The sequence below is a fragment of the Symphalangus syndactylus genome, chromosome 13, assembly GCF_028878055.3.
Source record: "Symphalangus syndactylus isolate Jambi chromosome 13, NHGRI_mSymSyn1-v2.1_pri, whole genome shotgun sequence".
In the NCBI taxonomy this organism is placed as follows: domain Eukaryota; kingdom Metazoa; phylum Chordata; class Mammalia; order Primates; family Hylobatidae; genus Symphalangus; species Symphalangus syndactylus.
Window position 1 is genome coordinate 91,266,997 of NC_072435.2, and position 24,008 is coordinate 91,291,004.

Below are 24,008 nucleotides of genomic sequence, written 5' to 3' on the forward strand. Positions count from 1 at the left end.
AAGACAGTGAAAACACCAAATGCTGCTGAGGATATGAAGAAACTGGACCCCACATACAATGCTAGTGGGAATGTAAAGTGATATAGCCGCTCTGAGAAACAATTTAGCAATCTCTTTAAAAACTGAACATGCGGCCGGGCGTGGTGGCTCACGCCTGTAATCCCAGCACTTTGAAGGCCAAGACGGGTGGATCACCTAAGGTCGGAAGTTCGAGACCAGCCTGACCAACATGGTGAAACCCCATCTCTACTAAAATAACAAAAATTAGCTGGGCGTGGTGGCAGGCACCTGTAATCCCAGTTACTCAGGAAGCTGAGACAAGAGAATTGCTTGAACCTGGGAGGTGGAGGTTGCAGTGAGCAGAGAATGTGCCATTACACTCCAGCCTGGGTGACAAGGCGAGACTCCATCTCAGAAAGGAAACAAACAAACAAACAAAAAAACACTGAACACACATCTACCATCCAATCAGGCATTACATTATAATTATTCCAGAGAAGTGAAAATTATGTTCACACAAAAGGTTGAACAAAGATATTTATAGCAACTTTATTCATTATATCCCCAAACTAAAAATAATCCAGATGGTCTCCAATGAGCAAATAGTTAAACTGTAGCATGTCCATACCATAGTATACTACTCATCAATAAAAAGGAACCAACTATTGATAGACAAAACAACTTAACTGAATCTCCAGAGAATTATGCTTAGTAAAATAACCCAATCCCAAAGGATTACATACTGTAGGATTCCATTTATAGAACATTCTTGGAATAACACAATCATAGAAATGGAGAAGACATTGGTGGTTGCCAGGGTTTAAGGGGAGGTGGGAGAGGGAAGTGGGTGTGACTATAAAAGGGCAACATGAAGAACCCTGCGCTAATGTTCTGTATTTGATGGCATGCATGTCAATATCCTGGTTATGGTATTGTGCTACAGTTTTGCAAGATGATACCATTGGAGGAAACTGGGTAAAGGGTATATGGAGTCTCTCTCTACTATTTCTTACAATCGCACATGAATCTAAAACGATCTCAAAATGAACATTTAATTACAAAAAAATAGTGATTGCCAAATGCCACAGAAGTGGATGTCTAGAATTCAGAGGGTGCCTAGAATTCACGGCAAAATGTTTATGTTTCTCTCAGTGATTGTCATGATACTGTGATGCTGGCCCAGATCCCTTCCTCTGGGCTGGTGTACCCATCCCAGGCATCAACATATTTTCTTAAAGAAGCTCTCTTGGGGTAGTAAGGGTTGAGAATGAGTGACTTCTGAAATAATGAGTACAAATGAGTGAACAATTAAGTGAGGGGGAAAACAACAACAAAAAAATACTTTATGATCCTAATTGCAGGAATTTTGAATCACATGGTGAAATTGCAAACACAAAGGCTAGCAGAATAGCTTAATAAAAAATAGGGCAGTGGGTTCTGAGAAGCAAAGACCCAAGATGCCGGAGCAGGGGGGTGCAAATAGTTTCTGCAAATAATAGTTGTAGATACTTAACAAAGAATGGAGAGAGGCCTGTGAGATCTCAGGAGTGCACAGAAATGGCACCATTACTTCCAGGATCTCTTACAACAGTTATGGATGCATGACATATATGTTGGGAAAAGGCTAAAAGTTATTTGCCTAAAACCATTCCCAGTTTCCAAGGGAGTTAGTCAAGTATATACTGTACTTTGATTTCCTTTTCTCTGGAGGGCGAGTCAGGCTTCTGATTGGCTTTCCTGTTTAAAATGTCCAGGTGAGTCCATGCCGTTGGTGATGGTGGAGTGAAGAGAAATAACATGGAATTAGAAATGAGCCCGTGCACTTGGTGCAAGGTATTCATTTTTCTGCACAGACATGCCCATTACTTCTTTTTTTTTAAAAAAAATTATTTTATTATTGGAATGATAATTGCATAGAAAATGGAGGTCTTTTATTCTATTGAAACTGAGTTGCACACCTAAGAGTAAAATGAAAGGCACAGACTCTTCTAAATGCCTCAGGCAGAGATCACATTTTTGGCTTTTCCCTCCAGAGCCCTCACTGTCTATAACTATATATCACTCACCCCATTGTAGTGTGTAGTTCTGGGATGCAAAACTATGTACTATTTGTCTTTGTATACGTGGGGTCTTGAAGAGCACCTGAAACATTTATGTCTTCAATAAATACATGGTGAGTAAAGGAAAGAAGGGAAAAAAAATGGATGAAGAACCAATCAGATGGGTCCCATCACCATCTTATTATTATTATGGTCTCAGCTTTTTTTTTTTTTTTTTTGAGATGGAGTTTCGCTCTTGTCGCCCGGGCTGGAGTGCAATGGCATGATCTCGGCTCATTGCAACCTCCGTCTCCCAGGTTCAAGCAATTCTCCTGCCTCAGCCTCCTAAGTAGCTGGGATTACAGGTGCCTGCCACCACGCCCGGCTAATTTTTGTATTTTTAGTAGAGACGGGGTTTCACCATGGTGGCAAGGCTGATCTCAAACTCCTGACCTCGGGAGATCCACCCACCTCAGCCTCCCAAAGTGCTGGGATTACAGGCGTGAGCCCCTGCGCCTGGCCTGTCTCAGCTTTTAAGCTGGTACCCTAACATGTACTACTAAAAAGTATTGTTAAGAGGTGTTATTTAAACTGAGGAACTTCTATATTCAAAATTTCAAAGAGAAGGGAACATGGACACCACCTCCCACTCCCTTTACCCCACCCCTGACCCACACCCTACTCAGGAGCCTCCAACAGGCAAAGTAGTACATCTTAAAGTGAGCCAAAGTGGCCTCACAACCCAAAAGAATTTACTTTTCAATCAGCTGGCCAGATGCACAAGGCTTCAGGCTTACACCAGGGTCATTTCTGGGCAGGCAACTTGTATTCCTGACCTTTATCCCACTACTAAATACATCCCAAGGTTGATAGCAGGATACAGGAGAAAAGGAGTCCCCAGGAGTCAGCCTGTATTGGGGGCTACAAACTGAGATGGATACAGGGCAGTGCAGGTAAAGGAGTGGAGTGGACCCAGTAAGGACAAAGCAACTGGAGAGATCAGACCCCTCCCACGGCAAAGTTCCCAACTTGATCCCAGACTTCAGATCTTGTGGTTTTTCAAGAGAAGATAGAAATACAGATTTTTTTCATGACATATGCTTATTTTACTTTATTTATTTATTTATTTATTTATTTATTTATTTATTTGAGACAGGGTCTCACTCTGTTACCCGGGCTGGAGTGCAGTGGCACAGCACCATCACTGCTTGCCGCGGCCTCAATTTGCTGGGCTCAAGCGATCCTCCCACCTCAACCTCCTCAGCAGCTGGGACTATAGGCGTATACCACCACGCCCAGCTAATTTTTGTATTTTTGGCAGATACGGGGTTTCACCATGCTGCCCAGGCTGGTCTTGAACTCCTGGGCTCAAGTGATCCACCTGCCTCAGCCTCCCAAAGTGCTGGGATTAAAGGTGTGAGCCACCATGCCTAGCCTACATGTGCTGATTTGTAAACATTGGCCACCAAGCCAAACAACACCAAAACACTGGGGCCAGATAGCACAGCCCAGTGGGCCAAATCTCTGGTCTGAATTTGTGATGCAGAGTGGGAGGAGGAGGGTCATTCCACCTGGGAGGGATGGTGATAGTGAAGGACTTCTTGGCGTTGATGGTGGGTAGGTTAGAGCTACCTCTGCTCTAAATTAATCCTTTTCCCAAGGGTTAATTCTCTCAATCACTGGCCAAAGGCAGTCACCTCATTGCAAATGGCCTGGTTTTCTGGGCCCTGGGAGTGGGCCTGCCAACAGCAGAAGGCAGGCCCGCACCAGAGAAACAAGGGGCCTCAGCTTGGAAGGACTTCAGGACATGTGCTGGTCAGCCAGGGGATGTCTCAGGGGCCCTCTTCCTCTGATTCTCTGCCTATTTTACCCACTCGTGGCATTTTGTGATAACATGAGAGAGAGAAGCAGAGCCCCTGGCTGCTAGGATTGAGGGTGGGGTGGGCACAGCCCTCCGTTTTCCAGGTTGGCTTACAGTCCTCTATCTCCACTTTGAGATGGACACATTCTCAGGTTTTACTTTCATGAGTCCCAAATCTACCTTTACCTTGGCTGTCTCTTCCCTGAGAAGCATCTTCTGAAAGGACGGCTGTCCTCCCGGACTCCTCAAGGATGCCTTCCTTTTTACTTGAATGTAATGATAATTCTAGAAATGGAAAATGAAGAGGAGAGAGAAAGAGAAAGATGGGGGAAACAAAACACTGCTGAGAAAGAGAGCTTTGTCTCAGGGTGAAGATAGAGTTATTGTCAAAACTTCCAGGGACAGCAATATAAGTTGGAGGCATCATCAACCAGCAAACGTAATATGCAGATGGTAATATGCAAACGCAATATGCAGATAGTAAGGGCTGGTCCCTGGGATAGGAGAATGTGTGAGAACTGACTGGTAGGGCGCTAGGACATCTCCATTTTCAACATCCACCTGTAGTAACTCCTTAAATCCCAAATGTTAGCTTTCAAGCCTCTGGACTGACAGACTTAACTAGTTTCTGAACATTCTCTATTTGGATCATGAACCCAGAAGAAATTTTTTTTATTTTTTTTTTTTTTTGGGGGGACAGGGTCTTGTTCTGTTACCCAGGCTGGAGTTCAGTGGCACCATCACAGCTCACTGCAGCCTTGACCTCCTGGGCTCAATCCATCCTCCCACCTCAGCCTCCTTAGTAGCTGGGACTACAGGTGTTCACCAGTATGCCTGGCTAAGTTTTGTATTTTTTTTGAGAGATGGGGTTTCACCATGTTGCCCAGGCTGGTCTCCAACTCCTGGGCTCAAGCACCCTGCCTGCCTTGGCCTCCCAAATTGTTGGGATTACAGGATGGAACCACCGCACCTGGCCCCAGAAGGACTGAATCTTAAGTTGCTGAATGCAAATACTTCTTGGTTTTTTTTCCCACTTGTTTTCCCTCTTGTGCAACACCCTTTAGCTTTAACAAGATTTTTTCATGTGCTCAACACTTTACACATATGACCTAATTTAATCACACTTGGCACAGTGAGAGACCTAGGGAACTCAGCAGGGAAACCATTAATGGTGTGTTGGTAAAGGTTTAACAACCAACTCTCTAGAAAGCAAATTCCCCCTGATTTGTAGTTTGCCAATTTCTGTGTTGTAAATGCTCCAATCCTGGAGTAGTGGCGTCAGTTCTCAGCTGGGCCGCCCCTGGTTCCCATCCCTGCACTGCATCCTGGAAACTCCCTCCAGGTAGTAAGCTGAGGCAATCCTAGGGCTCACCTCCCTGGTTTCCCCTCTCCAAGGGATCACTCTGCTTTTTTTTTTTTTTTTTTTTTTGAGACGGAGTCTCACTCTGCTTTACTGTTTGATGTCCAATGTCTGAAAATTCTTGTTTCATATATTTATCCAGTTTTTCAGGCAAAAGGTTAAGTCTGGTCCTGGTTACCCCAGTGTTAGTTGAAAGTGCAAATCATCCCCTTTGATTTGTGACCTCGCTTTCACTTATTACATTTTTTTTTTTTTTTTTTTTTTGAGACAGGGTCTTGTTCTGTTGCCCAGGCTGGAGCACAGTGGCATGATCACGGCTCACTGCAACTTCCTCCTCCTGGGCTCAAGCAATCCTCCCACCTCAGCCTCCCTAGTGGTAGCACTACAGTTGCATGCCACCATGCTCAGCTAATCTTTAAATTTTTTGTAGAGACAAGGTCTCACTATGTTGCCCAAGCTGGTCTCAACTCCTGGCTCAAGCAATCCTCCCTCCTTAGCCTCCCAAAGTGCTGGGATTACAGATGTGAGCCACTGCACCTGGCTTAAATTCTTTTTTTTTTTTTTTGAGACAGGGTCTCGCTCTGTCGCCCAGGCTGGAGTGCAGTAGTGTGATCTCGGCTCACTGCAACCTCCGCCTCCCGGGTTCAAGCGATTCTCCTGCCTCAGCCTTCTGAGTAGTTGCGATTACAGGCATGCGCCACCATGCCTGGCTAATTTTTGTATTTTTTAGTAGAGACAGGCTTTCACCATGTTGGTCAGGCTGGTCTCGAACTCCTGACCTTGTGATCCACCCGCCTTGGCCTCCCAAAATGCTGGGATTATAGGCATGAGCCACCTCGCCCAGCCTTAAATTCTTATATATATGTAATGGGACCCATATCTCGTCCGTTGAGCTGACCTAATGCCAGTACATGACTGTTTCAATTACTGAGACTCCATGATAATATATTATATAAAATTTTAAAGCATTTGTAATCCTCCTCCCATTACCTTCCGAATTCAAAAGTATTTGTTTGTCTTTCTAGATGAACCTTTGGATCATTGTGCAAAGTTCTCCCCAACCAAGACCCAATTCCCTGATACATTTTGGTAACATTTTAATTATAATTCCATAAAACTTATACATTAGTTTTAGAAAATTTGGCAACTTTAAAATATCAATCTTTCTATCTGAAAACATGACATAGCTTTCTATTTCTCAAAACTCCAGGTCACACACATTAAAGTTATTGTTGTTTTCTTAGATTTAATTTCCTGGTATATTTTCTTTCTTTTCTTCCTTTTGTCCTTCCTTTTCCCTTCCTTTGCCCTTCCCTTCCCTTCCCTTCCTTCCCTTCCATTCCATTCTCTTCCTTCTTTTTTGAGACAGGTTTTCTTAGATTTAACTTCCCTTCCTTTCCTCCCTCCCTCCCTCTCTTCCTTCCTTTCTTCTCTCTCTCTCTCTCTTTCTCTCTCTCTCTCTTTCTTTCTCTCTTTTTTGAGACAGGGTCTCACTCCCATCAGCCAGACTGGAGTGCAGTGGCATGCTCATGACTCACTACAACCCCAACTTCCTGGGTTCAGGTGATCCTCCCACCTCAGCCTCCTGAGTAGCTGGGAGGTGTGCATCACCATGCCCAGCTAATATTTTGTTTTTTGTAGAGAAGGGGATTTGCCATGTTGTCCAGGCTGGTCCCAAACTCCTGGGCTCAACTGATCTGACTGCCTTGGCCTCCCAAAATGCTGGGATTACAGACATGAGCCACCATGTCCCACCTTCCTGTGTATTTTCTAATTAATAAAGTTAGTTTACTTAGGTTAATATGCTAGGTTAATAAAACATAAATATGTTAACATATAAGTAAATAACATATATATATAGCATACATAAAAATATGTTAATATATAAATAAAACATAACATGTTAGGTTAATAAAACATAAAACTTAGGTTAATATGTTAGGTTAATAAAACATGACAGCCGAGGCGGGCAGATCACAAGGTCAAGAGACCAGGACCATCCTGGCCAACATGGTGAAACCCCGTCTCTACTAAAAATACAAAACTTAGCTGGGCATGGTGGCGTGCGGCTGTAGTCCCAGCTACTCAGGATGCTGAGGCAGGAGAATATCTTGAACCCGGGAGACGGAGATTGCAGTGAGCTAAGATCGTGCCATTGGACTCCAGCTCTGGGTGACAGACCGAGACTCCGTCTCAAAAACAACAACAACAAAACCAAACCAAACAAAAAACAAAAAATAAAAATAAAAATAAATGACTGTGTCCGTTTACTGAATCTTTTAATAAAATCAAATAGTCTCTCAGGTTTTTAGAGGGGATTTCTAAGTATGCTACCATATCAGTTGCAAATAATATATTTTCTCTTTCCCCATGCATATATTTTTATTGCTTTATGCTACACTCCAAATCTCATGTTGGAATTTGGTCCCCAGTGTCAGAGGTGGGGCTTAGTGAAAGATGCTTAGGTCATGGGGGTAGACCTCTTGTGAATGGCTTGTTGCAGTCCTCATAGGAATGAGTGAGTTCTCACTCTCTTAGTTTCCACAAGAGCTCCTTGTTGAAAAGAGCCTGGCACCTGCTTCCCCTCCCCGTTGCTTCTCCTTGCACCATGTGGTCTCTGTACACGTTTCCCTTCTGCCATGAGTGGAAGCAGCCTGAAGCCCCAGCCAGAAATAAATGCTGGCACCACACTTCTTGTACAGCCAGCAGAACTGTGAGCCAAGTAAACCTCTTTTCTTTATAAATTGCCCAGCCTTAAGTGTTCCTCTACAGCAACACAAATAGACAAAGACACTTTATATCTGAAATTAGCTCAAGTTTCCAAATTAATGATATACAATAACAGAGAGAGTGAAAATCTTTGTTTAGGTTCTGCTTTAAAAAAAATCTATTTAGATAAAAAACATTGAAGCAGATGATTTTAGAGTTAGGGATATTTAGCTCATGAAAGTTGAGTATGAGTAACTTACTTGCTAATATTTTTGGAAGGATGATATTTGCTTTACTTTTTGATGCCTGTGCTCTTTTTAGTGCTTGCTGGATTTGCCAATGTTTTGGAGACATTTGCAGCAGAAAAAAACCATATTTCATATACTCCCTGAGGAGGAATTCTGTTTTTGCTATTTCACTACTCAAAAGAAACAAAGATATGATTAGGTATATCTGTGTGAAAGCAAGTTCATTAGAAAAAAAATTTTTACAAAATTATTTCTGTTGATTATGTACTGAATTAATAATTTAATTATCAAAAAAGATAAATATGGCCATAAAAATATGGGCTTCAGTGAATATGAAAGGAGATGAAAGAAAACTCTAGGAATGCTGTTTAAATAAAACATGTCCAAGGATATGCACACATAGACTAGACATGATAATTTTACTCGACTTGTTTGTTATTCTGTGGGAAACACTGTATTAAGTTTTAGATTTAGGGAGAAATTAGAAGGTAGCAAAAGGGCCAGGCGCAGTGGCTCACGCCTGTAATCCCAGCACTTTGGGAGGCCAAGGCAGGCAGATCACCTGAGGTCAGGAGTTCAAGATCAGCCTGGCCAACATGGAGAAAACCCATCTCTACTAAAAATACAAAAAATTAGCCAGGTATGGTGGTGGGCGCCTGTAATCCCAGCTACTTGGGAGGCTGAGGCAGAAGAATCGCTTGAACCCAGATGGCAGAGGTTGCAGTGAGCTGAGATCGTGCCATTGCACTCTAGCCTGGGCAACAAGAGCAAAACTCTGTCTTAAAAAAAAAAAAAAAAAGCCGGGGGTGGTGGCTCACCCCTGTAATCCCAAGACTTTGGGAGGCCAAAGAGGGTGGATCGTGAGGTCAAGGGTTCAAGACCAGCCTGGCCAACATGGTGAAACCCTGTATCTACTAAGAATACAAAAATTAGCCAGGCATGGTGGCACGTGTCTGTAATCCCAGCTACTCAAGAGGCTGCGGCAGGAGAATCACTTGAACCTGGGAGGCAGAGGTTGCAGTGAGCTGAGATCACGCCACTGCACTACAGCATGGGCAACAGAACAAGACTGTCTCAAAAAAAAAAAAAAAAGGTAGCAAAAGATGGTACATTTGTAAGGAAAAGAAAGAAACTAACACTTAATGAGGACCTATTACTACAGGCAGGACACACTACAGACATAAGCTTATCCTCAGGACAGCACTTTAAAATAGGTACTATTATTCTTATCTTGGAAAGGAGATGTAAATGGTAGAGCCAGTTCTGAAACCTAGGTCCATCTGACTCAGATGCCCAAGCTCTTGCCAATATTGAGTGACTTGGACCAAAAGCTTTTGCCCAGCTTCACATTGCGTTACAGTAATCACGTTACAAAGTGGACAAAGAGGGATGTTAAAATAACAAAAGAAGGCCCACTTGAAAGGGAGCTTCCAAACCTTTATCTTTCAGAGCCTTCGTTATTCAGACCCTCACCAATGCTCTTATCAATATTACTTTGTATCAATGTTTTTAGCTGTAATACTTCTATCTGTCAGAGCCTTCCTTCAGCCCTGGTGCAAGAGTGATATTCAAGGGTCAGTAAATGGCTGCCTCACGTATCACCAGTTGGAAGATTGATGGGAGACCTTCATTCTACCGCTGCCTCCGTTTTAGATTGAAATCCTCCCAGATATGCTACAAAGAACACGAGGTGACAATTGACTGGAACGATACAGTTTCCAAGCAAAAGCTTCAGAAGATGCCCCCTTCCCTTTCCAGCCCTACCTGTAGAGGAGGCCTCCTGAGGCCATCGTGAGCCATAAAGAGAGAAGAGCACCTGCTGCCCTTGCTCCACTACAAGCTTGTTTTTCATGATCTCCTGCACCTTTCTAGGATGATGTGAAACATAAACGATCAAAAGTTCTCTTCGGCAAGACTGTTTGGAGGGCTTAACTCGGTGGCTATTGTGCATAAATGCAGTACTTTGCACAAAAATAGAGGCTGCTACTCTAGCTCTAGCGATATTCTATAAATGGATAGAATCTTCTAATTGCATCAGGGGGTGAAAGAGAGTAGGAAATTCTCCATCTTGGAGCAGCTTCAGCTTTAGGCTCCTAAAATAGAAGAGCCTGCTGTAGCCAAAATGTGAAACGCACATTCTGTTAGTGCAGTTGGTTTCAGAGAAACCAACTCTGCTTTATTTCAGACTAGCTTGTCTGAAGGATGTAAGAAGCCAAGGACCTAGTTCTAGAGGGGAGGTAAGCATCAAGTTCTCAAAAAGGAAAAGTAAGTTTTAGCTTTGACCTGATACCAACACTACAGTGTCTTCTAAATCATGAAATTACTGTCCAAAAATGATGACAGAAGGAAGCTTCTTTAGCTACTTAAAATTAGTTAGGCCGGGCGCGGTGGCTCATGCCTGTAATCCCAGCACTTTGGGAGGCTGAGGTGGGTGGATCATCTGAGGTCAGGAGTTCAAAACTAGCCTGGCTAACATGGTGAAACCCCGTTTCTACCAAAAATACAAAAAATGAGCCAAGCATGGTGGTGGGCACCTGTAATCCCAGCTACTCGAGAGGCGGAGGCAGGAGAATCGCTTGAACCTAGGAAGTGGAGGTTTCAGTGAGCCGAGATCATGCCATTGCACTCCAGCTTGAGCAACAAAAGTGAAACTCCCTCTCAAAAAAAAAATTAGTTCAAGTGAGTTTCCTTGACCATAGAAGGAAACATCCAAGTTTGAAAAAGAGTGGCAGATGGTACAATTTTATCCCAACTCCTGCTCCAATACTTTTTTCTCTTTATAGATCTTAGTTTTTTATTTTTATTTTTTTTACTAGAGATGGGGTCCCACTGTATTGCTAAGACTTCACTTGAACTCCTGGGCTCAAGCGATCCTCTCGCCTCAGCTTCCAAAGGAGCTGAGAGGCAAGCAGTGTGCCCAGCAGATCTTAGTTTTTAATAGCAATACTAGTTTCTACTATGTAAGCGTAAATATAAAAAATACTGCCCATGATGATTGTAAGATGATTGTAGAATGAGTCCCAATTTCAGAGATGTTAAAATGTGGGGGAAAAAATGTCTCAGAATGAATGCAAAAGTGCAACCAGACTAAACTAAAAATATAAAAAGAAAAAAATGAATGAAGAAGGGCACTTAGACAATAATTTATTGTTTATTCCTAGTTGTTTTGCTTCAACTAATTTCTTTGCTTCTGTATCTACAATTTAGAGAGACTTTCCAGCCAGAAGCCACATACTGTCCTGATACCCAGGCAGGAACAAATCTTGATGGACAGGTTACTTATTTTTAAAAATTTGTTCATACTTATGACATCATCAGCTGATAAGGATGATCAGGATTATTAGGTCTTACCTGGCATGAATAGGTTTTAATGGGTCGTGGAAATTTGGCCACGAGAAGATTGTGCCCACCCTCACCTTTTCACTGCTTGTACCTCCATGCTTGCTTTCTTCAGCTCTGCTGTCATTTGTAGTTTGTTTATCGTTTCCTGTGCTGCCCTGAAAAGCAATGAAGATCTGTTAATTTGCTTCTTAGGAACAAACAAACAAACAAACAAAAGAGGTGGGAGGGATTTGGCCAGAGTGATAAAACTAACATTTTCAGAGCATCTACAGATCTCTGGTCATTTTCTCGAAGGAACTCTTCAAAGGCCAGTGCATCATCTTGGAGCTTTTTCTCTGCTTTTTTTAGTTGCCGTTCCCTCATTGCTATGTCTTTTTCAAACTTTTTGATTGTGTTTATTTTGGTTGACAAAGCATACTAGGGGCATTGAAGACAGAGGTGTAAAAACATGATTCCACATTTTTAGTAATTTCAACAGTCTTATACACAGCAAGTGAACATTTGTGTTAGAAATAATAGTATGCCTAAATCTTGGAGCAACGGACTTTATTTCTTGAAGGAGTTTTATTTTCGGGGATAACTAGAAGGGAGACTAATTTCCCTCTCTTACTTCTGTGAAGAGGGTCAGTGTTGTTCCAAAAGGGCTCTGCCGTACAAATAAAAAATAGCTGCATATTCCTCCAAAGAGCAGGTGCATCTGGTATTACCTACAGTGTATTACCCTCCAGTACTTTCTGGGAATTGGGAAACTGGGCTGTTTGCAGTCACAAAAGCTACCAGCTTCTCCGCCAATAGGAATACCACGGGAGAAAGCAGTTTCAACTCTGCCATGCCAGTGGTGCATTCCTGGGAGCCAGCCCAAGGGTACCATGTCTAACTGTAATCAAAGAGGCCTGTTTAGATCCCCAAACACAACTTTGACATCTGCCTTCTAGTTCCTTTTATTTTTGTAGTACAGAATATAAGAGTCCATGTGGTGATTTTTGTTTTGTTTTGTTTTTGAGACAAGGTCTCGCTGTCACCCAGGCTGGAGCGCAGTGGGGTAATCTTGGCTCACGGCAGCCTCAACCACCCAGGCTCAAGCAATCTTCCCACCTCAGCCTCTCAAGTAGCTGGGACTATATAGGTGCACACCACCATGCCCGGCTAATTTTTGTATTTTTAGTAGAGATGGTTTTTGCCATGTCGGCCAGGCTGGTCTCAAACTCTTGAGCTCAAGCAATCCACCTGCCTTGGCCTCCCAAAGTGCTGGGATTACAGGCGTGAGCTACCACACCCAGACCTATTTGGGTTTTTAATGCCATGCCGGAAAAAAAATAAATCATAAATAAGGCCACGTACATAATATAAATGAATTTAAAATATGGAAATGAGATGATTTTAAAGAGATAACCACCAATAATTAGACCCTCCAAGTTTAAAACAAAAAATGCTTCATTCATTACTTTATTCCCCAAGTACTTATTGAGTGCCTACTGTGTGCCAGGACTGTTTTAAGGGGTGTAAATAGAGTGATGAACCAAAGAAACATAAATGCTTGTATGGAGTGTCCATTCTAGAAGAGGAAGGAAGCTGATGAAAGCGGGATGGAGTGCTGTGGACAAGGGCAGGGGGTTGCTGTCATGTATAGAACAGCCAAGGAAAGTCTCCCTGATGTGGTGAGAATTAAACAGAGACTGGAAGGAAGTAGGAAACCAATCATGAGGATTTCTGAGGGAGGAATGTTCCTCCTATTAGGTTGATGCAAAAGTAATTGCGGTTTTTGCCATTGAAATAGCAAAAACCACAACTGCTTTTGCATCAACCTAATATAAGGAAGAGCCTCCAGTGCATCGGCCTGGAGGCAAGAGAGTGATTGGTGTGTCCCAGGAACAGCAAGGAGGCCACCAAGGCTGGAGCAGGGTGAGCAAGAGAAAGGGTTTGAATCATAATCCCTAATACACAATACTGAATGCCATAATCCCAAATGTCAAAATCCCGAAAGATCAAAATTCTAAATTCCCTAATGTCTAAAATCCTGAAAATCAAAATCACAGGATAGTGGCATCATGTTAGACAAAACTATTACCTTGTTATCATCTTTATTCAGAAGAAAACAGATTTCAGTTGAGTTTCCAAACAATATATTGACATAATGACAGATTTGGAATTAGGGGTGATCAAAGACTTCTAAAAAAATTTCAACGTGTTATTGATAAAGTTTATTTGATGACTGCAGTTGTAAAGTTGGGTGCACAAATTACCAACCATAGCAATATTCATTTATACATTTTGCTTTTGGACCTATTTCTTTCTGCATATAGTTAGTCTGCTCATAATGGTTATACCTGTGCAATTGTCGTTAGAATGCCTGAGTATTTGTACTGGCAAAAATACATATGTTGTTATTATTGCCTACTTCATTGTGCAAAGTGGCTTAACAGGTGGTCTGTCATGTTGTTATATGTTCTCAAAAAAATCCCCCTTTAAAAATGTAAACAAATAAATAAATGTCTTTTAAAAAATTTTTAAGTTTACGTTTTCCAGAACTACATTTTTCAGATTTTGATCTTTCAGGATTTCAATGTTTGGGATTATGGCATTTTGGATCGTTGTCTTTTGGGACAAGAGAAAGAGTGGTAGGAGTGAGGTCAGAGAGTGAGCTGGGGACCAGATCAAGTCGCTAGAGGCTTTTGGCAGAGGAAGGCCATGATCCTATCACTGTATGGAGAACAGACCGACTGCAGGGGAGCAACAGTAGAAGCAGGAGACACAGGTTTAGAAGTTATAACACTAATACATGCTAGAGATCTTGGTGGCTTGGACTGCAGTAGTAGCTGTGGAGGTCATGAAGAGTAGTCTGATTATGGATATATTTTGAAAAAGAATATTTTTGAAGATCTGTTTGGATGTGGATTGTAAAAAGGAGTCAAGGATAACCCCAATATTTTTGGTCTAAGCAAGTGGAAAAATGGAATTGCTATTTAGTGAGACAGAGACTATGGTATGAGATATAGACTTGCAAGGGTAGGAAAGAGTATATTAGGGGCAGAGTTTAGGAAACATGAAGTCTGAAATGCTTATTGAACATCTTGATGGGAAATGTTAAGAATTACAGTTGCATTTGTGAGCCTGGAGTTCAGGGAAGAAGATCAAGCTAGAGAAATAAATTTGGAAGTTGTTAATATGGAGGTGGAATTCGAAGACATGAGCCTGAAGGAGGGTAGACAGCAAAGGGTAAGGAATGGGCCCTGGACATTCTAACACTTGAAGATCAGGGAGAAGAGGAGGAACAAGCACATAAAACTGAGAAGCAGCAGCAGCCAGCAAGGTGGAAGAGTCGAGAGAGTGGCTTCCAGAAACCAACAGAAGAAAGCATTTCAAGAAAGGAGTGAATGGGCCAATTGCTGCTGAAAGGCCAAGTGTTAAATAAAAGGAATACTGTGACAATTTGATTTAGCAACAGAGAAGTCTCTGGTAACTTTGACAAAAGTCGTTTTGGTGAATGATAAGGATAAAAACCTGATGGAAGTGGATTTAGGAGAGAATAGGGGGAGAAGAAGTGGAGGCAGGAAATAAGCCTAATGCTTTTGAAAAATTTTGCTATAAAGGAGAGCAGAAAATTGGGGCAGAAGATGGTATGTAATGTGATATCTAAAGAGGGTCCCAACTCTGCCATAAATAAAAAAATAAAAATGCCATGAAACCACTTCAGTTTTTGAAAACTATTACAAGTTACCCAGAGTTAGCCAAACTGATATCTAAAGAGGGTTTTTGGGGTGGGGTTGTTTTAAAAGATGGGGTAAATAATAGGATGTTTGTATGTTGGTGGCAATAATCCAGCAGAGAGGGAAAAATAATAATTAGAAAAGATGAGTAATTGTAGAATCATTTTCGTAATTTTTTTCTAGCTTAATTGAGGTATAACTATCCAATAAACTCCACATTTTTAAAGTATACAATCTGTTAAGTTTTGACATATGTATATACTTGGGAAATCATCACCACAATCAAAATAATGAACATATTCATCACGTCAAAAAGTCTACTCAAGCCCTTTGTAATCCATCCCTTCTTCCCTCCTCCCCAACTCCTTTCCCAGGCAATTACTGACCTGTCTTCTGTCACTATAGATGAGTTTGCATTTTCTAGAATTTTATCTAGTGAAATTGTAGTATGAACTATTTTTCTGTCTGGATTTATAAACTTAGTACAACTATTTTTTTTTTTTTTTTTTTTTTTTTTTTTGAGACAGAGTCTCGCTGTCGCCCAGGCTGGAGTGCAGTGGCGCGATCTGGGCTCACTGCAGTCTCCGCCCCCCGGGGTTCACGCCATTCTCCTGCCTCAGCCTCCCGAGTAGCTGGGACTACAGGCGCCCGCCACCTCGCCCGGCTAATTTTTTGTATTTTTAGTAGAGACGGGGTTTCACTGCGTTAGCCAGGATGGTCTCGATCTCCTGACCTCGTGATCTGCCCGCCTCGGCCTCCCAAAGTGCTGGGATTACAGGCGTGAGCCACCGTGCCCGGCCTAGTACAACTATTTTAAGAGTCATCCATGTTGGTAGAATATCCATAACTAATTCCTTTTTATTGCTGAGTAGTAATCAGTTATGTTGATATACCCCAGCAGTTTGGTTACCCATTTACCTGTTCATGGACATTTGGCTTGTTTCCTACATTGGGCTACTTCAAATAAGGTTGCCATGAGCACATATGCTTTTATTTTTCTTGGATAAATTCCCAGGAGTGGAATGGCTATAAATAAGAAACTATTCTTTATTTCTGACCCAGGAGTCTGGTGTCTTCTACTGAAACTATGAAACTGTAGCAGACTAACTTCTTAGCTTGCAAGTAAGATATCATTTTAGATCCTTCATAGCTCTTGAAACTAGGTCCTTTGCATTTCCATATAAAATTTAGAATCAGCCTTTCAATTTCTACAAGAAAGACTCCTGGGATTTGTATTGAGATTGCATTTATAGAAGTAAATAAATTATTTAATCTATAAACAAATCTGGAACGATTTGGCAACTCAGCAATATTGAGTCTTTGGATCAATGAACATGGTATCACTCTCCATTTATTTAGGTCTTTAATTTTTCTCTGCAATGTCTTGTAGTTTTCAGTGTACATCTATTGTACATATTTTACAAAAATATCTAGAAGTATTTCATATTTTGATGCTGTTGGACATGGCATTGCTTTTTAAATTTTAATTTCTTAATTCTTCATTACAAGTTTATAAAAATACAATTGATTTCTGTAAATTGACCTTGCTACAACCTTGCTAAACTCATCGGTTATGGTAGTTTTAAAATAGATTTCTTCAGATTTTCTGCAGAGAGGATCATGTTGTCTATAAATAAAGACAGCTTTAATTCTTCATGTCCAATCTAAATGTCTTTCATTTCTTTTTCTTGTCTTATTGCACTAGCTAGGACCTCCAGAACACTGACAAAAAGAAGTGGTGCAGTGGAAATCCTTGCCTTGTTCCTAATCTTAGGGGGAAAGCATTCAGTCTTTCACCATTAGATATGCAATATCAGTGATAAGTTTCTAGTATGTCCTTTTATAAAGTTGAGGAACTTCTGTTCCTACTTTACTGAGAGTCTCTATCAAGAATGAATTTTGGATATTGTTGAGTGGTTTTTCTGCATCAATTGGGATAATCATATGGGTTTTCATTTTTAATTTGTTAATGTGTATTACATTGATTTATTTTCAAATGTTAAATTACTTTTGTATTCTTAGATTGAACCCTAATTTGTCATAATGTATTATCTTTTTATGTATTGTTGGACTTGGTTTGTTACATTTTGTTCAGAATGTTTGCATATATGCTCACGAGAGATCTTGGTCTTTAGTTTTCTTGTCTTCTAATCATTTTATCTAGTTTTGATATGAGGATAATGCTGGCTTCACAGCATGAGTTGTGAAGTATTCCCTCTTCTTACTCATTTTTTTGAACAGTGTGTATAAAATTAAATTTATTTCTTCTTTAAATATTTGGCAGAATTAACCAATAAATCTGGGTTTTTCTTTGTGAGAAGTTTTTTACCTGTAAGTTCAATTTCTTTAAGAGACATAAAGCTATTCTGTTTATTTCTTTCTTCTTGGGTAGGCTTTGGTAGTTTGCATCTTTCAAGGAATCTATTTCATCTAAGTTGTCAAATTTATTGGCATAAAGGATTTATAATATTAAATTCATAATATGTCAATGTTAATAATTTTTAAATGGGTATTTCATGTCCCAACTCTGCTATAAATAAAAAAAGATGCCATGAAGCCACTTCAGTTTTTGAAAACTATTACAAGTTACCCAGAGTTAGCCAAATTGAAAATTTCATATCATAGTCCCCAAGACTGCTCTCACTTCCGACACTGACCGCAAGTTTGAGGGGTTCCCCCAAATACTGTCAGTTTTGATAATTTGCTGGAAGGACTCATAAACTCACTGAAAGCTATTATACTCATGGGTATAGTTTATTAAAAGGAAAGAATACAGATGGAAATCATCCAAAGGAAGAGACCCATAAGGCAGAGCCTGAGTGAGTTCTAAATGCAAAGCTTCCAGTGTTCCCTCCCCATGGAACTAGAAGGTGTTATCCTCCCTGCATCTACATGTGACAATGCACAGAGAATATTGTCAACAAGGGAAGCACAAATGAGCTTCAGTGTCTAGAGTTTTCACTGGGGCTTCATTAACCAGGCATGATTAATTGATTGACCATGTGGTTGAACTGTCTCCAGTCTCCAGACCCTCTGAGTGTGACCCAAAGCCCCACCTGTAAGTCCCATTGTTAATATTTCTGGGATGGGCAGCCTCCACCCTAAGACTGTCAGATGTGACCAGTTCTATATTAAAGAAAGACACCCTTATTAAGTATGATATAGATTACCACCCGGAAGTCAAGAGCAAAGGCCAGACTCTTTCTGGACAAGGCCAGATTTTTTATTACAAATAGTTGTTCCTTGGCATCAACAGGAGATTGGCTCCAGGATCCCCAAGGACACCAAACTTTGTGGATGCTCAGGTCGCTTATGTAAAATGGAATAGTATTTGCATATAACCATGTACATTCTCCCATATACTTTAAATAATCTCTAGATTAATTATAGTACCTAATACCAATGTAAATGCTAGATAAATAGTTGTTTATACTTTTTCAAAATTTATATTATTTTGTTATTATTTTTTATCTTTTTTTCTGAATATTTTTCATCTGTGGTTTATTAAATTCTCAGATTCTGAACCTGTGGATATAGAGGGTAGACTGTACAAGTCTTTTTGATAAGTGGACACTTCATTAAACTGGTTGAGGGAGGGAGGGATATAGTAAAGAAAGGAAATGAGGTATATTTAATATAAATGTCCTGAAATCCTAGTGTATCTGTCAAGCACCACCTTAAACTACCTAGGACATCAGTTATGTCAGTAGGACTTTATAATAAAGATCAAACTCATACCCAGGAAATGCTTTTTAACAAACAAAGCCATCAGGTTCTATTTGTAACTTTATCAGTTACTTTAAGTGAGATATTTTATGTTGATTGTAGCTGGCAGCGTATGGAAGTACTAATTAACTAAATTTATGCCCCAAAATATGTGATGTGAAATTAGGAAAAGTCAAGTACATTGTTATTTACTCATTAGCATCAAAGAGTTTAATTGAGACACATTAACATCTTTAGATTATTAGATACTTGACAATAAACGTATAAAAATGTTCAATTCATTCATTTTGTAATTATTTTCCCATTAAGTGCTTGGCATCTCTGCTTTATCTATGGCAAATGAATATGCATATAGACTTAGTGAATAATCATGTTTTCAGTTATACACCTGGCTTCTAGTTAAAGTTTTTGATGGCAGGAAAAAAAGCCTCTATTATTTTTTATAAAAGACTCCACAAGGGACCTGGCACACTGTTCTGACATGAATAGGTATCAAGGAAGCTGGAGGGATTCTAGAATTGTCTGAATTTCCACAGTGCTTGGATTCCCACCATATTCAGCCAAAGCATCAGGAGAAGCTGCATTAAATAGGACATCTCAGGTGCTATCCTGGTCATAGGAGAGATAATTGGAGAAAAAGGGACAAACTAGAACCAGACATTTTCTAGAATAATTTTTCTGATAGGTTCCAGGAAGTATAAAACCTTGTCTGGGATATTAGAATGTAAATCCTTTGAGAGGCAGGTCTTTGCTTTGTTTACTGCTTGGCACATAGTAAACTCTCAGTAAGTATTTTTCAAATTAATGAACACATGATAAAACCAACCTGTTCAACCAATAGATTTGAGACATGTAATAGACAAGCAAAATGTCAAGGTAAATATTTGAAAACACTATGCAAGAAGTCTTCCATTTGGCTAGGGGAGAAAAGTTATTTTTACTACCTCGAGCAGAAACCTGTCTCTCTGGTCATTAATAAATCCATGGATGGTCCTTTTTGTGTCTGAACCTGTGAAGAAAGTTGAAATAGACTTAAGTTTAGTTCATCATCCTTAAAAATGCTGTATAAAATAAAAGCCATATAATTAAATTATTCTACTGTATGTATCTGATCTTTTAAAAATACTATATCTTCAAATAAACCTTTTCCTAGCCACTCAAACTAATTTAGTAATAGTAATTACAATTTATTTTATGTCTATCATATTCCAGAAACTTCATTAGCCACTTTAAGCACATCATTTAATCCTAACAACAACCTGAATAAGGTTCTTACTACTATCCCCATCCTGTCTGTGAGGCTCTGAAGTGTAGTGCTGTCAAAATTCTTATCCAAGGTCATACAGCTAACCTAAGCTTGTGCTGTACCAAGTAAGACTGAACTATTTTAAATCTTAATGTTTGGCCAAGCTACGTATAAAACCAAAGCTCTTAGGCAAAATCTTTTTGGGCTCGTAAACCAAACTTATGCCAGGAAAGGAAAAGATGACAACTAGTGTTACCATCTAGCAACACAAAATACCAAATGTTTCCTTTCAAGCTTTTTTCATTCTGGAAATTTATACATATGCTACATTTCAATAATATTTGCTTCATAAAAACCAACAGAATGTGGCATAAAATAAAATCTCTTGATAAGAATGTAATCATAGCTAGCAGAAGAAAAGAAATAACTAAAATCAGAGCAGAACTAAATGAAATTGAGGCAAAAAAATAAAACCATACAAAGAATCAATGAAACAAAAAGTTGGTTCTTTGAAAGAAAAACAAGATTGACAGACCACTAGCTAGATTAACAAAGAAAAAGGAGAGAAGATCCAAATAAGCACACTCAGAAATGACAAAGGTAACATTATAGCCAATCCCACAGAAATACAAAAGATCCGCAGAGACTATTATGAACACCTCTATGAAAACAAACTGGAAAATCTAGAGGAAATAGATAAATTCCTGGAAACACACAATCTCCCAAGATTGAATCAGGAAGAAACTGTAACCCTGAACAGACTAATAATGAGTTCTGAAATTGAATCAGTAATAAAAAACCTACCAAACCAAATAAAGCCCTGGACCAGATGGATTCACAGCCAAATCCTACCAGAGGTACAATAAGGGCTGGTACCAATCCTACTGAAGTTATTACAAAAAGTCTAAGAGATGGGATTTCTCCCTAACTCATCCTATGAATTTGGTATCATCCTGATATCAAAATCTGGCAAAGACACAACAAAAAAGAAAACTACAGGCCAATATCCTTGATGAACATAGACATGAAAATCCTCAAAAAAAAAAACTAGCAAACTGAATCCAACAACACATCAAAAAGTTAATTAACCATGATCAAGTGGGCTTTATTCCTAGAATACAAGGTTGGTTCAATATACACAAATCAATAAATGTGATTCACCACATAAACAGAATTAAACCAAAAAACCATAGGATCATCTGGATAGACACAGAAAAAGCATTCAATAAAATCCAACATTCGCTTATGATAAAAACACTCAACAAACTAGGCATCGAAGCAACATGCCTCAAAATAATAACAGCCATCTATGACAAACTCACAGCCAGCATCATATGGAACAGGTAAAAGTTAGAAGCATTTCCCCTAAGAACTGGAATAAGACAAGGATTTCCACTCTCAGCATTCCTAGTCAACATAATAGTGGAAGTCTTAACCAGGGAAATCCAGCAAGAGAAAGAAACAAAAGCATCCAAATAGGAAAAGAGGAAGTCAAATTATCTCTCTTCACTGATGATATGGTTCGATACCTAAAAAACGCTAAAGACTCCATCAAAAGAGTCTTAGATCTGACAAACAACTTCAGCAAAGTTTCAGGATACAAAATCAATGTACAAAAATCAATAGCATTTGTATACATCAACAACATTTGAGCTGAGAGCCAAATCAAGAAGGCAATCCCACTTACATTACACACACACACACACACACACACACACACACACAAAATACCTATGGATATTTGTAACCAAAGAGGTGTAAGAACTCTACAATGAGAATTACAAAACATGGCTGAAAGAATTCATAGATGACACAAACAAATTGGAAAACATTCCAGGCTCATGGATTGGAACAATCAATGTCATTAAAAATGTCCACACTTACCAAAGCAATTTACAGATTCAATGCTATTCCTATCAAACTACCAATGTCACTTTTCACAGAATTAGAAAAAAACTATTCTAAAATTCAGGCTGGGCATGGTAGCTCATACCTGTAATCCCAAAACTTGGAAAGGCCGAGGTGGGAGGATTGCTTGAGGCCAGGAGTTCAAGACCAGACTGAGCAACACAGCAAGAAACCCGTCTTTACAAAAAAATTAAAAAATTAGCTGAGCATGGTTGTGCGTGCCTATAGTCCTAGCCTCTCACAAGACTAAGCCAGGAGGATTGCTTGAGTTTAGAAGTTCAAGGTTACAGTGAGCTATGATCATGCCACTGCACTTCAGCCTGGGGGACAGAGTAAGACACTGTCTCTAAATGAATAAATAATTCATAAAAATAAAATAAAAATTACATGAAGCCAAAATACAGCCCAAATAGCCAAAGCAATCCTAAGCAAAAAGAACAAAGCTGGACTCATCATATTACCTGATTTCAAACTGTACTACAAGGCTACAGTGACAAAAACAGCATGGTACTGGTACAAAAATAGACAGACCAATGGAACAAAATAGAAAACCAAGAAATAAAGCTGCGTGCCTACAACCGATTGTCAACAAAGTTGACAAAAATAAACAATGGGGACAGGATCCCCTTTTCAATAAATGGTACAGGGAAAACTGGCTAGCCATATGCAGAAGAATGAAACTAGATCCCTTCCTCTTACCATATACAAAAATTAACTCAAGAGGGATTCAAGACTTAAATGTAAGACCTCCAACTATAAAAAGAAATCCCAAAAGAAAATCTGGGACACACTCTTCTGGACATTGGCCTAGGAAAATTTCTCAAAACCAAATGCAACAAAAATAAAAATTGGCAATTCACACCTAATTTAACTAAAGAGCTTCTGCGCAGCAAAAGAAACTATCAACAGAGTAAACAGACAACCTATAGCATAGGAGAAAATTTTTGCAAGCCATGTATATTTGCAACCTTTGTTGAAGACAAAGGCCTAATATCCAGAATCTACAAGAAACTTAAACAAATTAACAAGAAAAAAAAAACACATTAAAAAGTAGGCAAAGGAAGACATACAAGTGACATCTGATAAACTGGAAAGAATGCCCAACATTGCCAGTCATCAGAGAAATGCAAATCAAAATCACAATGAGATGCCATCTCACACCAGTCAGAATGGCTATTATTAAAAAGTCAAAAAATAACAGATGACTAGGTTGCAGAGAAAAATGGAATGCTTATACACTGTTGATGGGAATACACTGTTAATTCAGCCCCATGTGGAAAGCAGTTTGGAGGTTTTTCAAAGAACTGGAAATAGAACTATCATCCAACTCAGCAATCCCATTACTGGGTACCTACCTCTCAAAAAATAAATTGTTCTATCGAAAAGACACATGCACTTGTATGTTCATCACAGCAATGTTAACCATAGCAAATACAGAGACTCAACCTAGGTGCCCATCAACAGTGGACTGGCTAAAGAAAATTGGTGCATGTATACCATGGAATACTATGCAGCCATAAAAAGAATAAAATAATGTCCTTTGCAGCAACATGGATAGAGCTGGAAGTCATTCTCTTAAGTGAATTAACACAGAAACAGAAAAGCAAATACTGCATGTTCTCACTTATAAGTGGGAGCTAAACATTGAGTACACATGGACATAAAGATGGGAATAATAGACACTGAGGCCTCCTAAAGCAGGGAGGGAGGGAGGCGAGCGAGGGTTGAAAAACTTCCTATTGGGTACCATGTTCACTATTTTGGTGATGCAATCAATAGAAGCCCAAAGCTCAGCATCATTCAACATACACTCGTAACAAACCTGCACATGTATCCCCTGAATCTAAAATTTAAGAATTTAA

At 39.7% G+C, this 24,008-nt stretch overlaps 1 protein-coding gene across 5 annotated transcripts in view; it reads right to left on the reverse strand.

Moving 5' to 3' along the window:
- The window catches only part of CCDC38 (coiled-coil domain containing 38), a 199,503-nt gene that overhangs the window by 19,742 nt on the left and 155,753 nt on the right, over positions 1-24,008 (reverse strand). For all 5 annotated transcript variants that reach the window (XM_055238760.1, XM_055238758.1, XM_055238759.2 and 2 more), the window contains 6 exons: positions 19,937-20,001; positions 11,813-11,976; positions 11,634-11,714; positions 8,230-8,387; positions 4,087-4,185; positions 1,689-1,737 (listed from right to left, as the gene is read on the reverse strand). In XM_055238760.1, the coding sequence (XP_055094735.1) occupies positions 1,689-1,737; positions 4,087-4,185; positions 8,230-8,387; positions 11,634-11,714; positions 11,813-11,976; positions 19,937-20,001 (616 nt within the window). The remainder of the gene's footprint in view (positions 1-1,688; positions 1,738-4,086; positions 4,186-8,229; positions 8,388-11,633; positions 11,715-11,812; positions 11,977-19,936; positions 20,002-24,008) is intronic.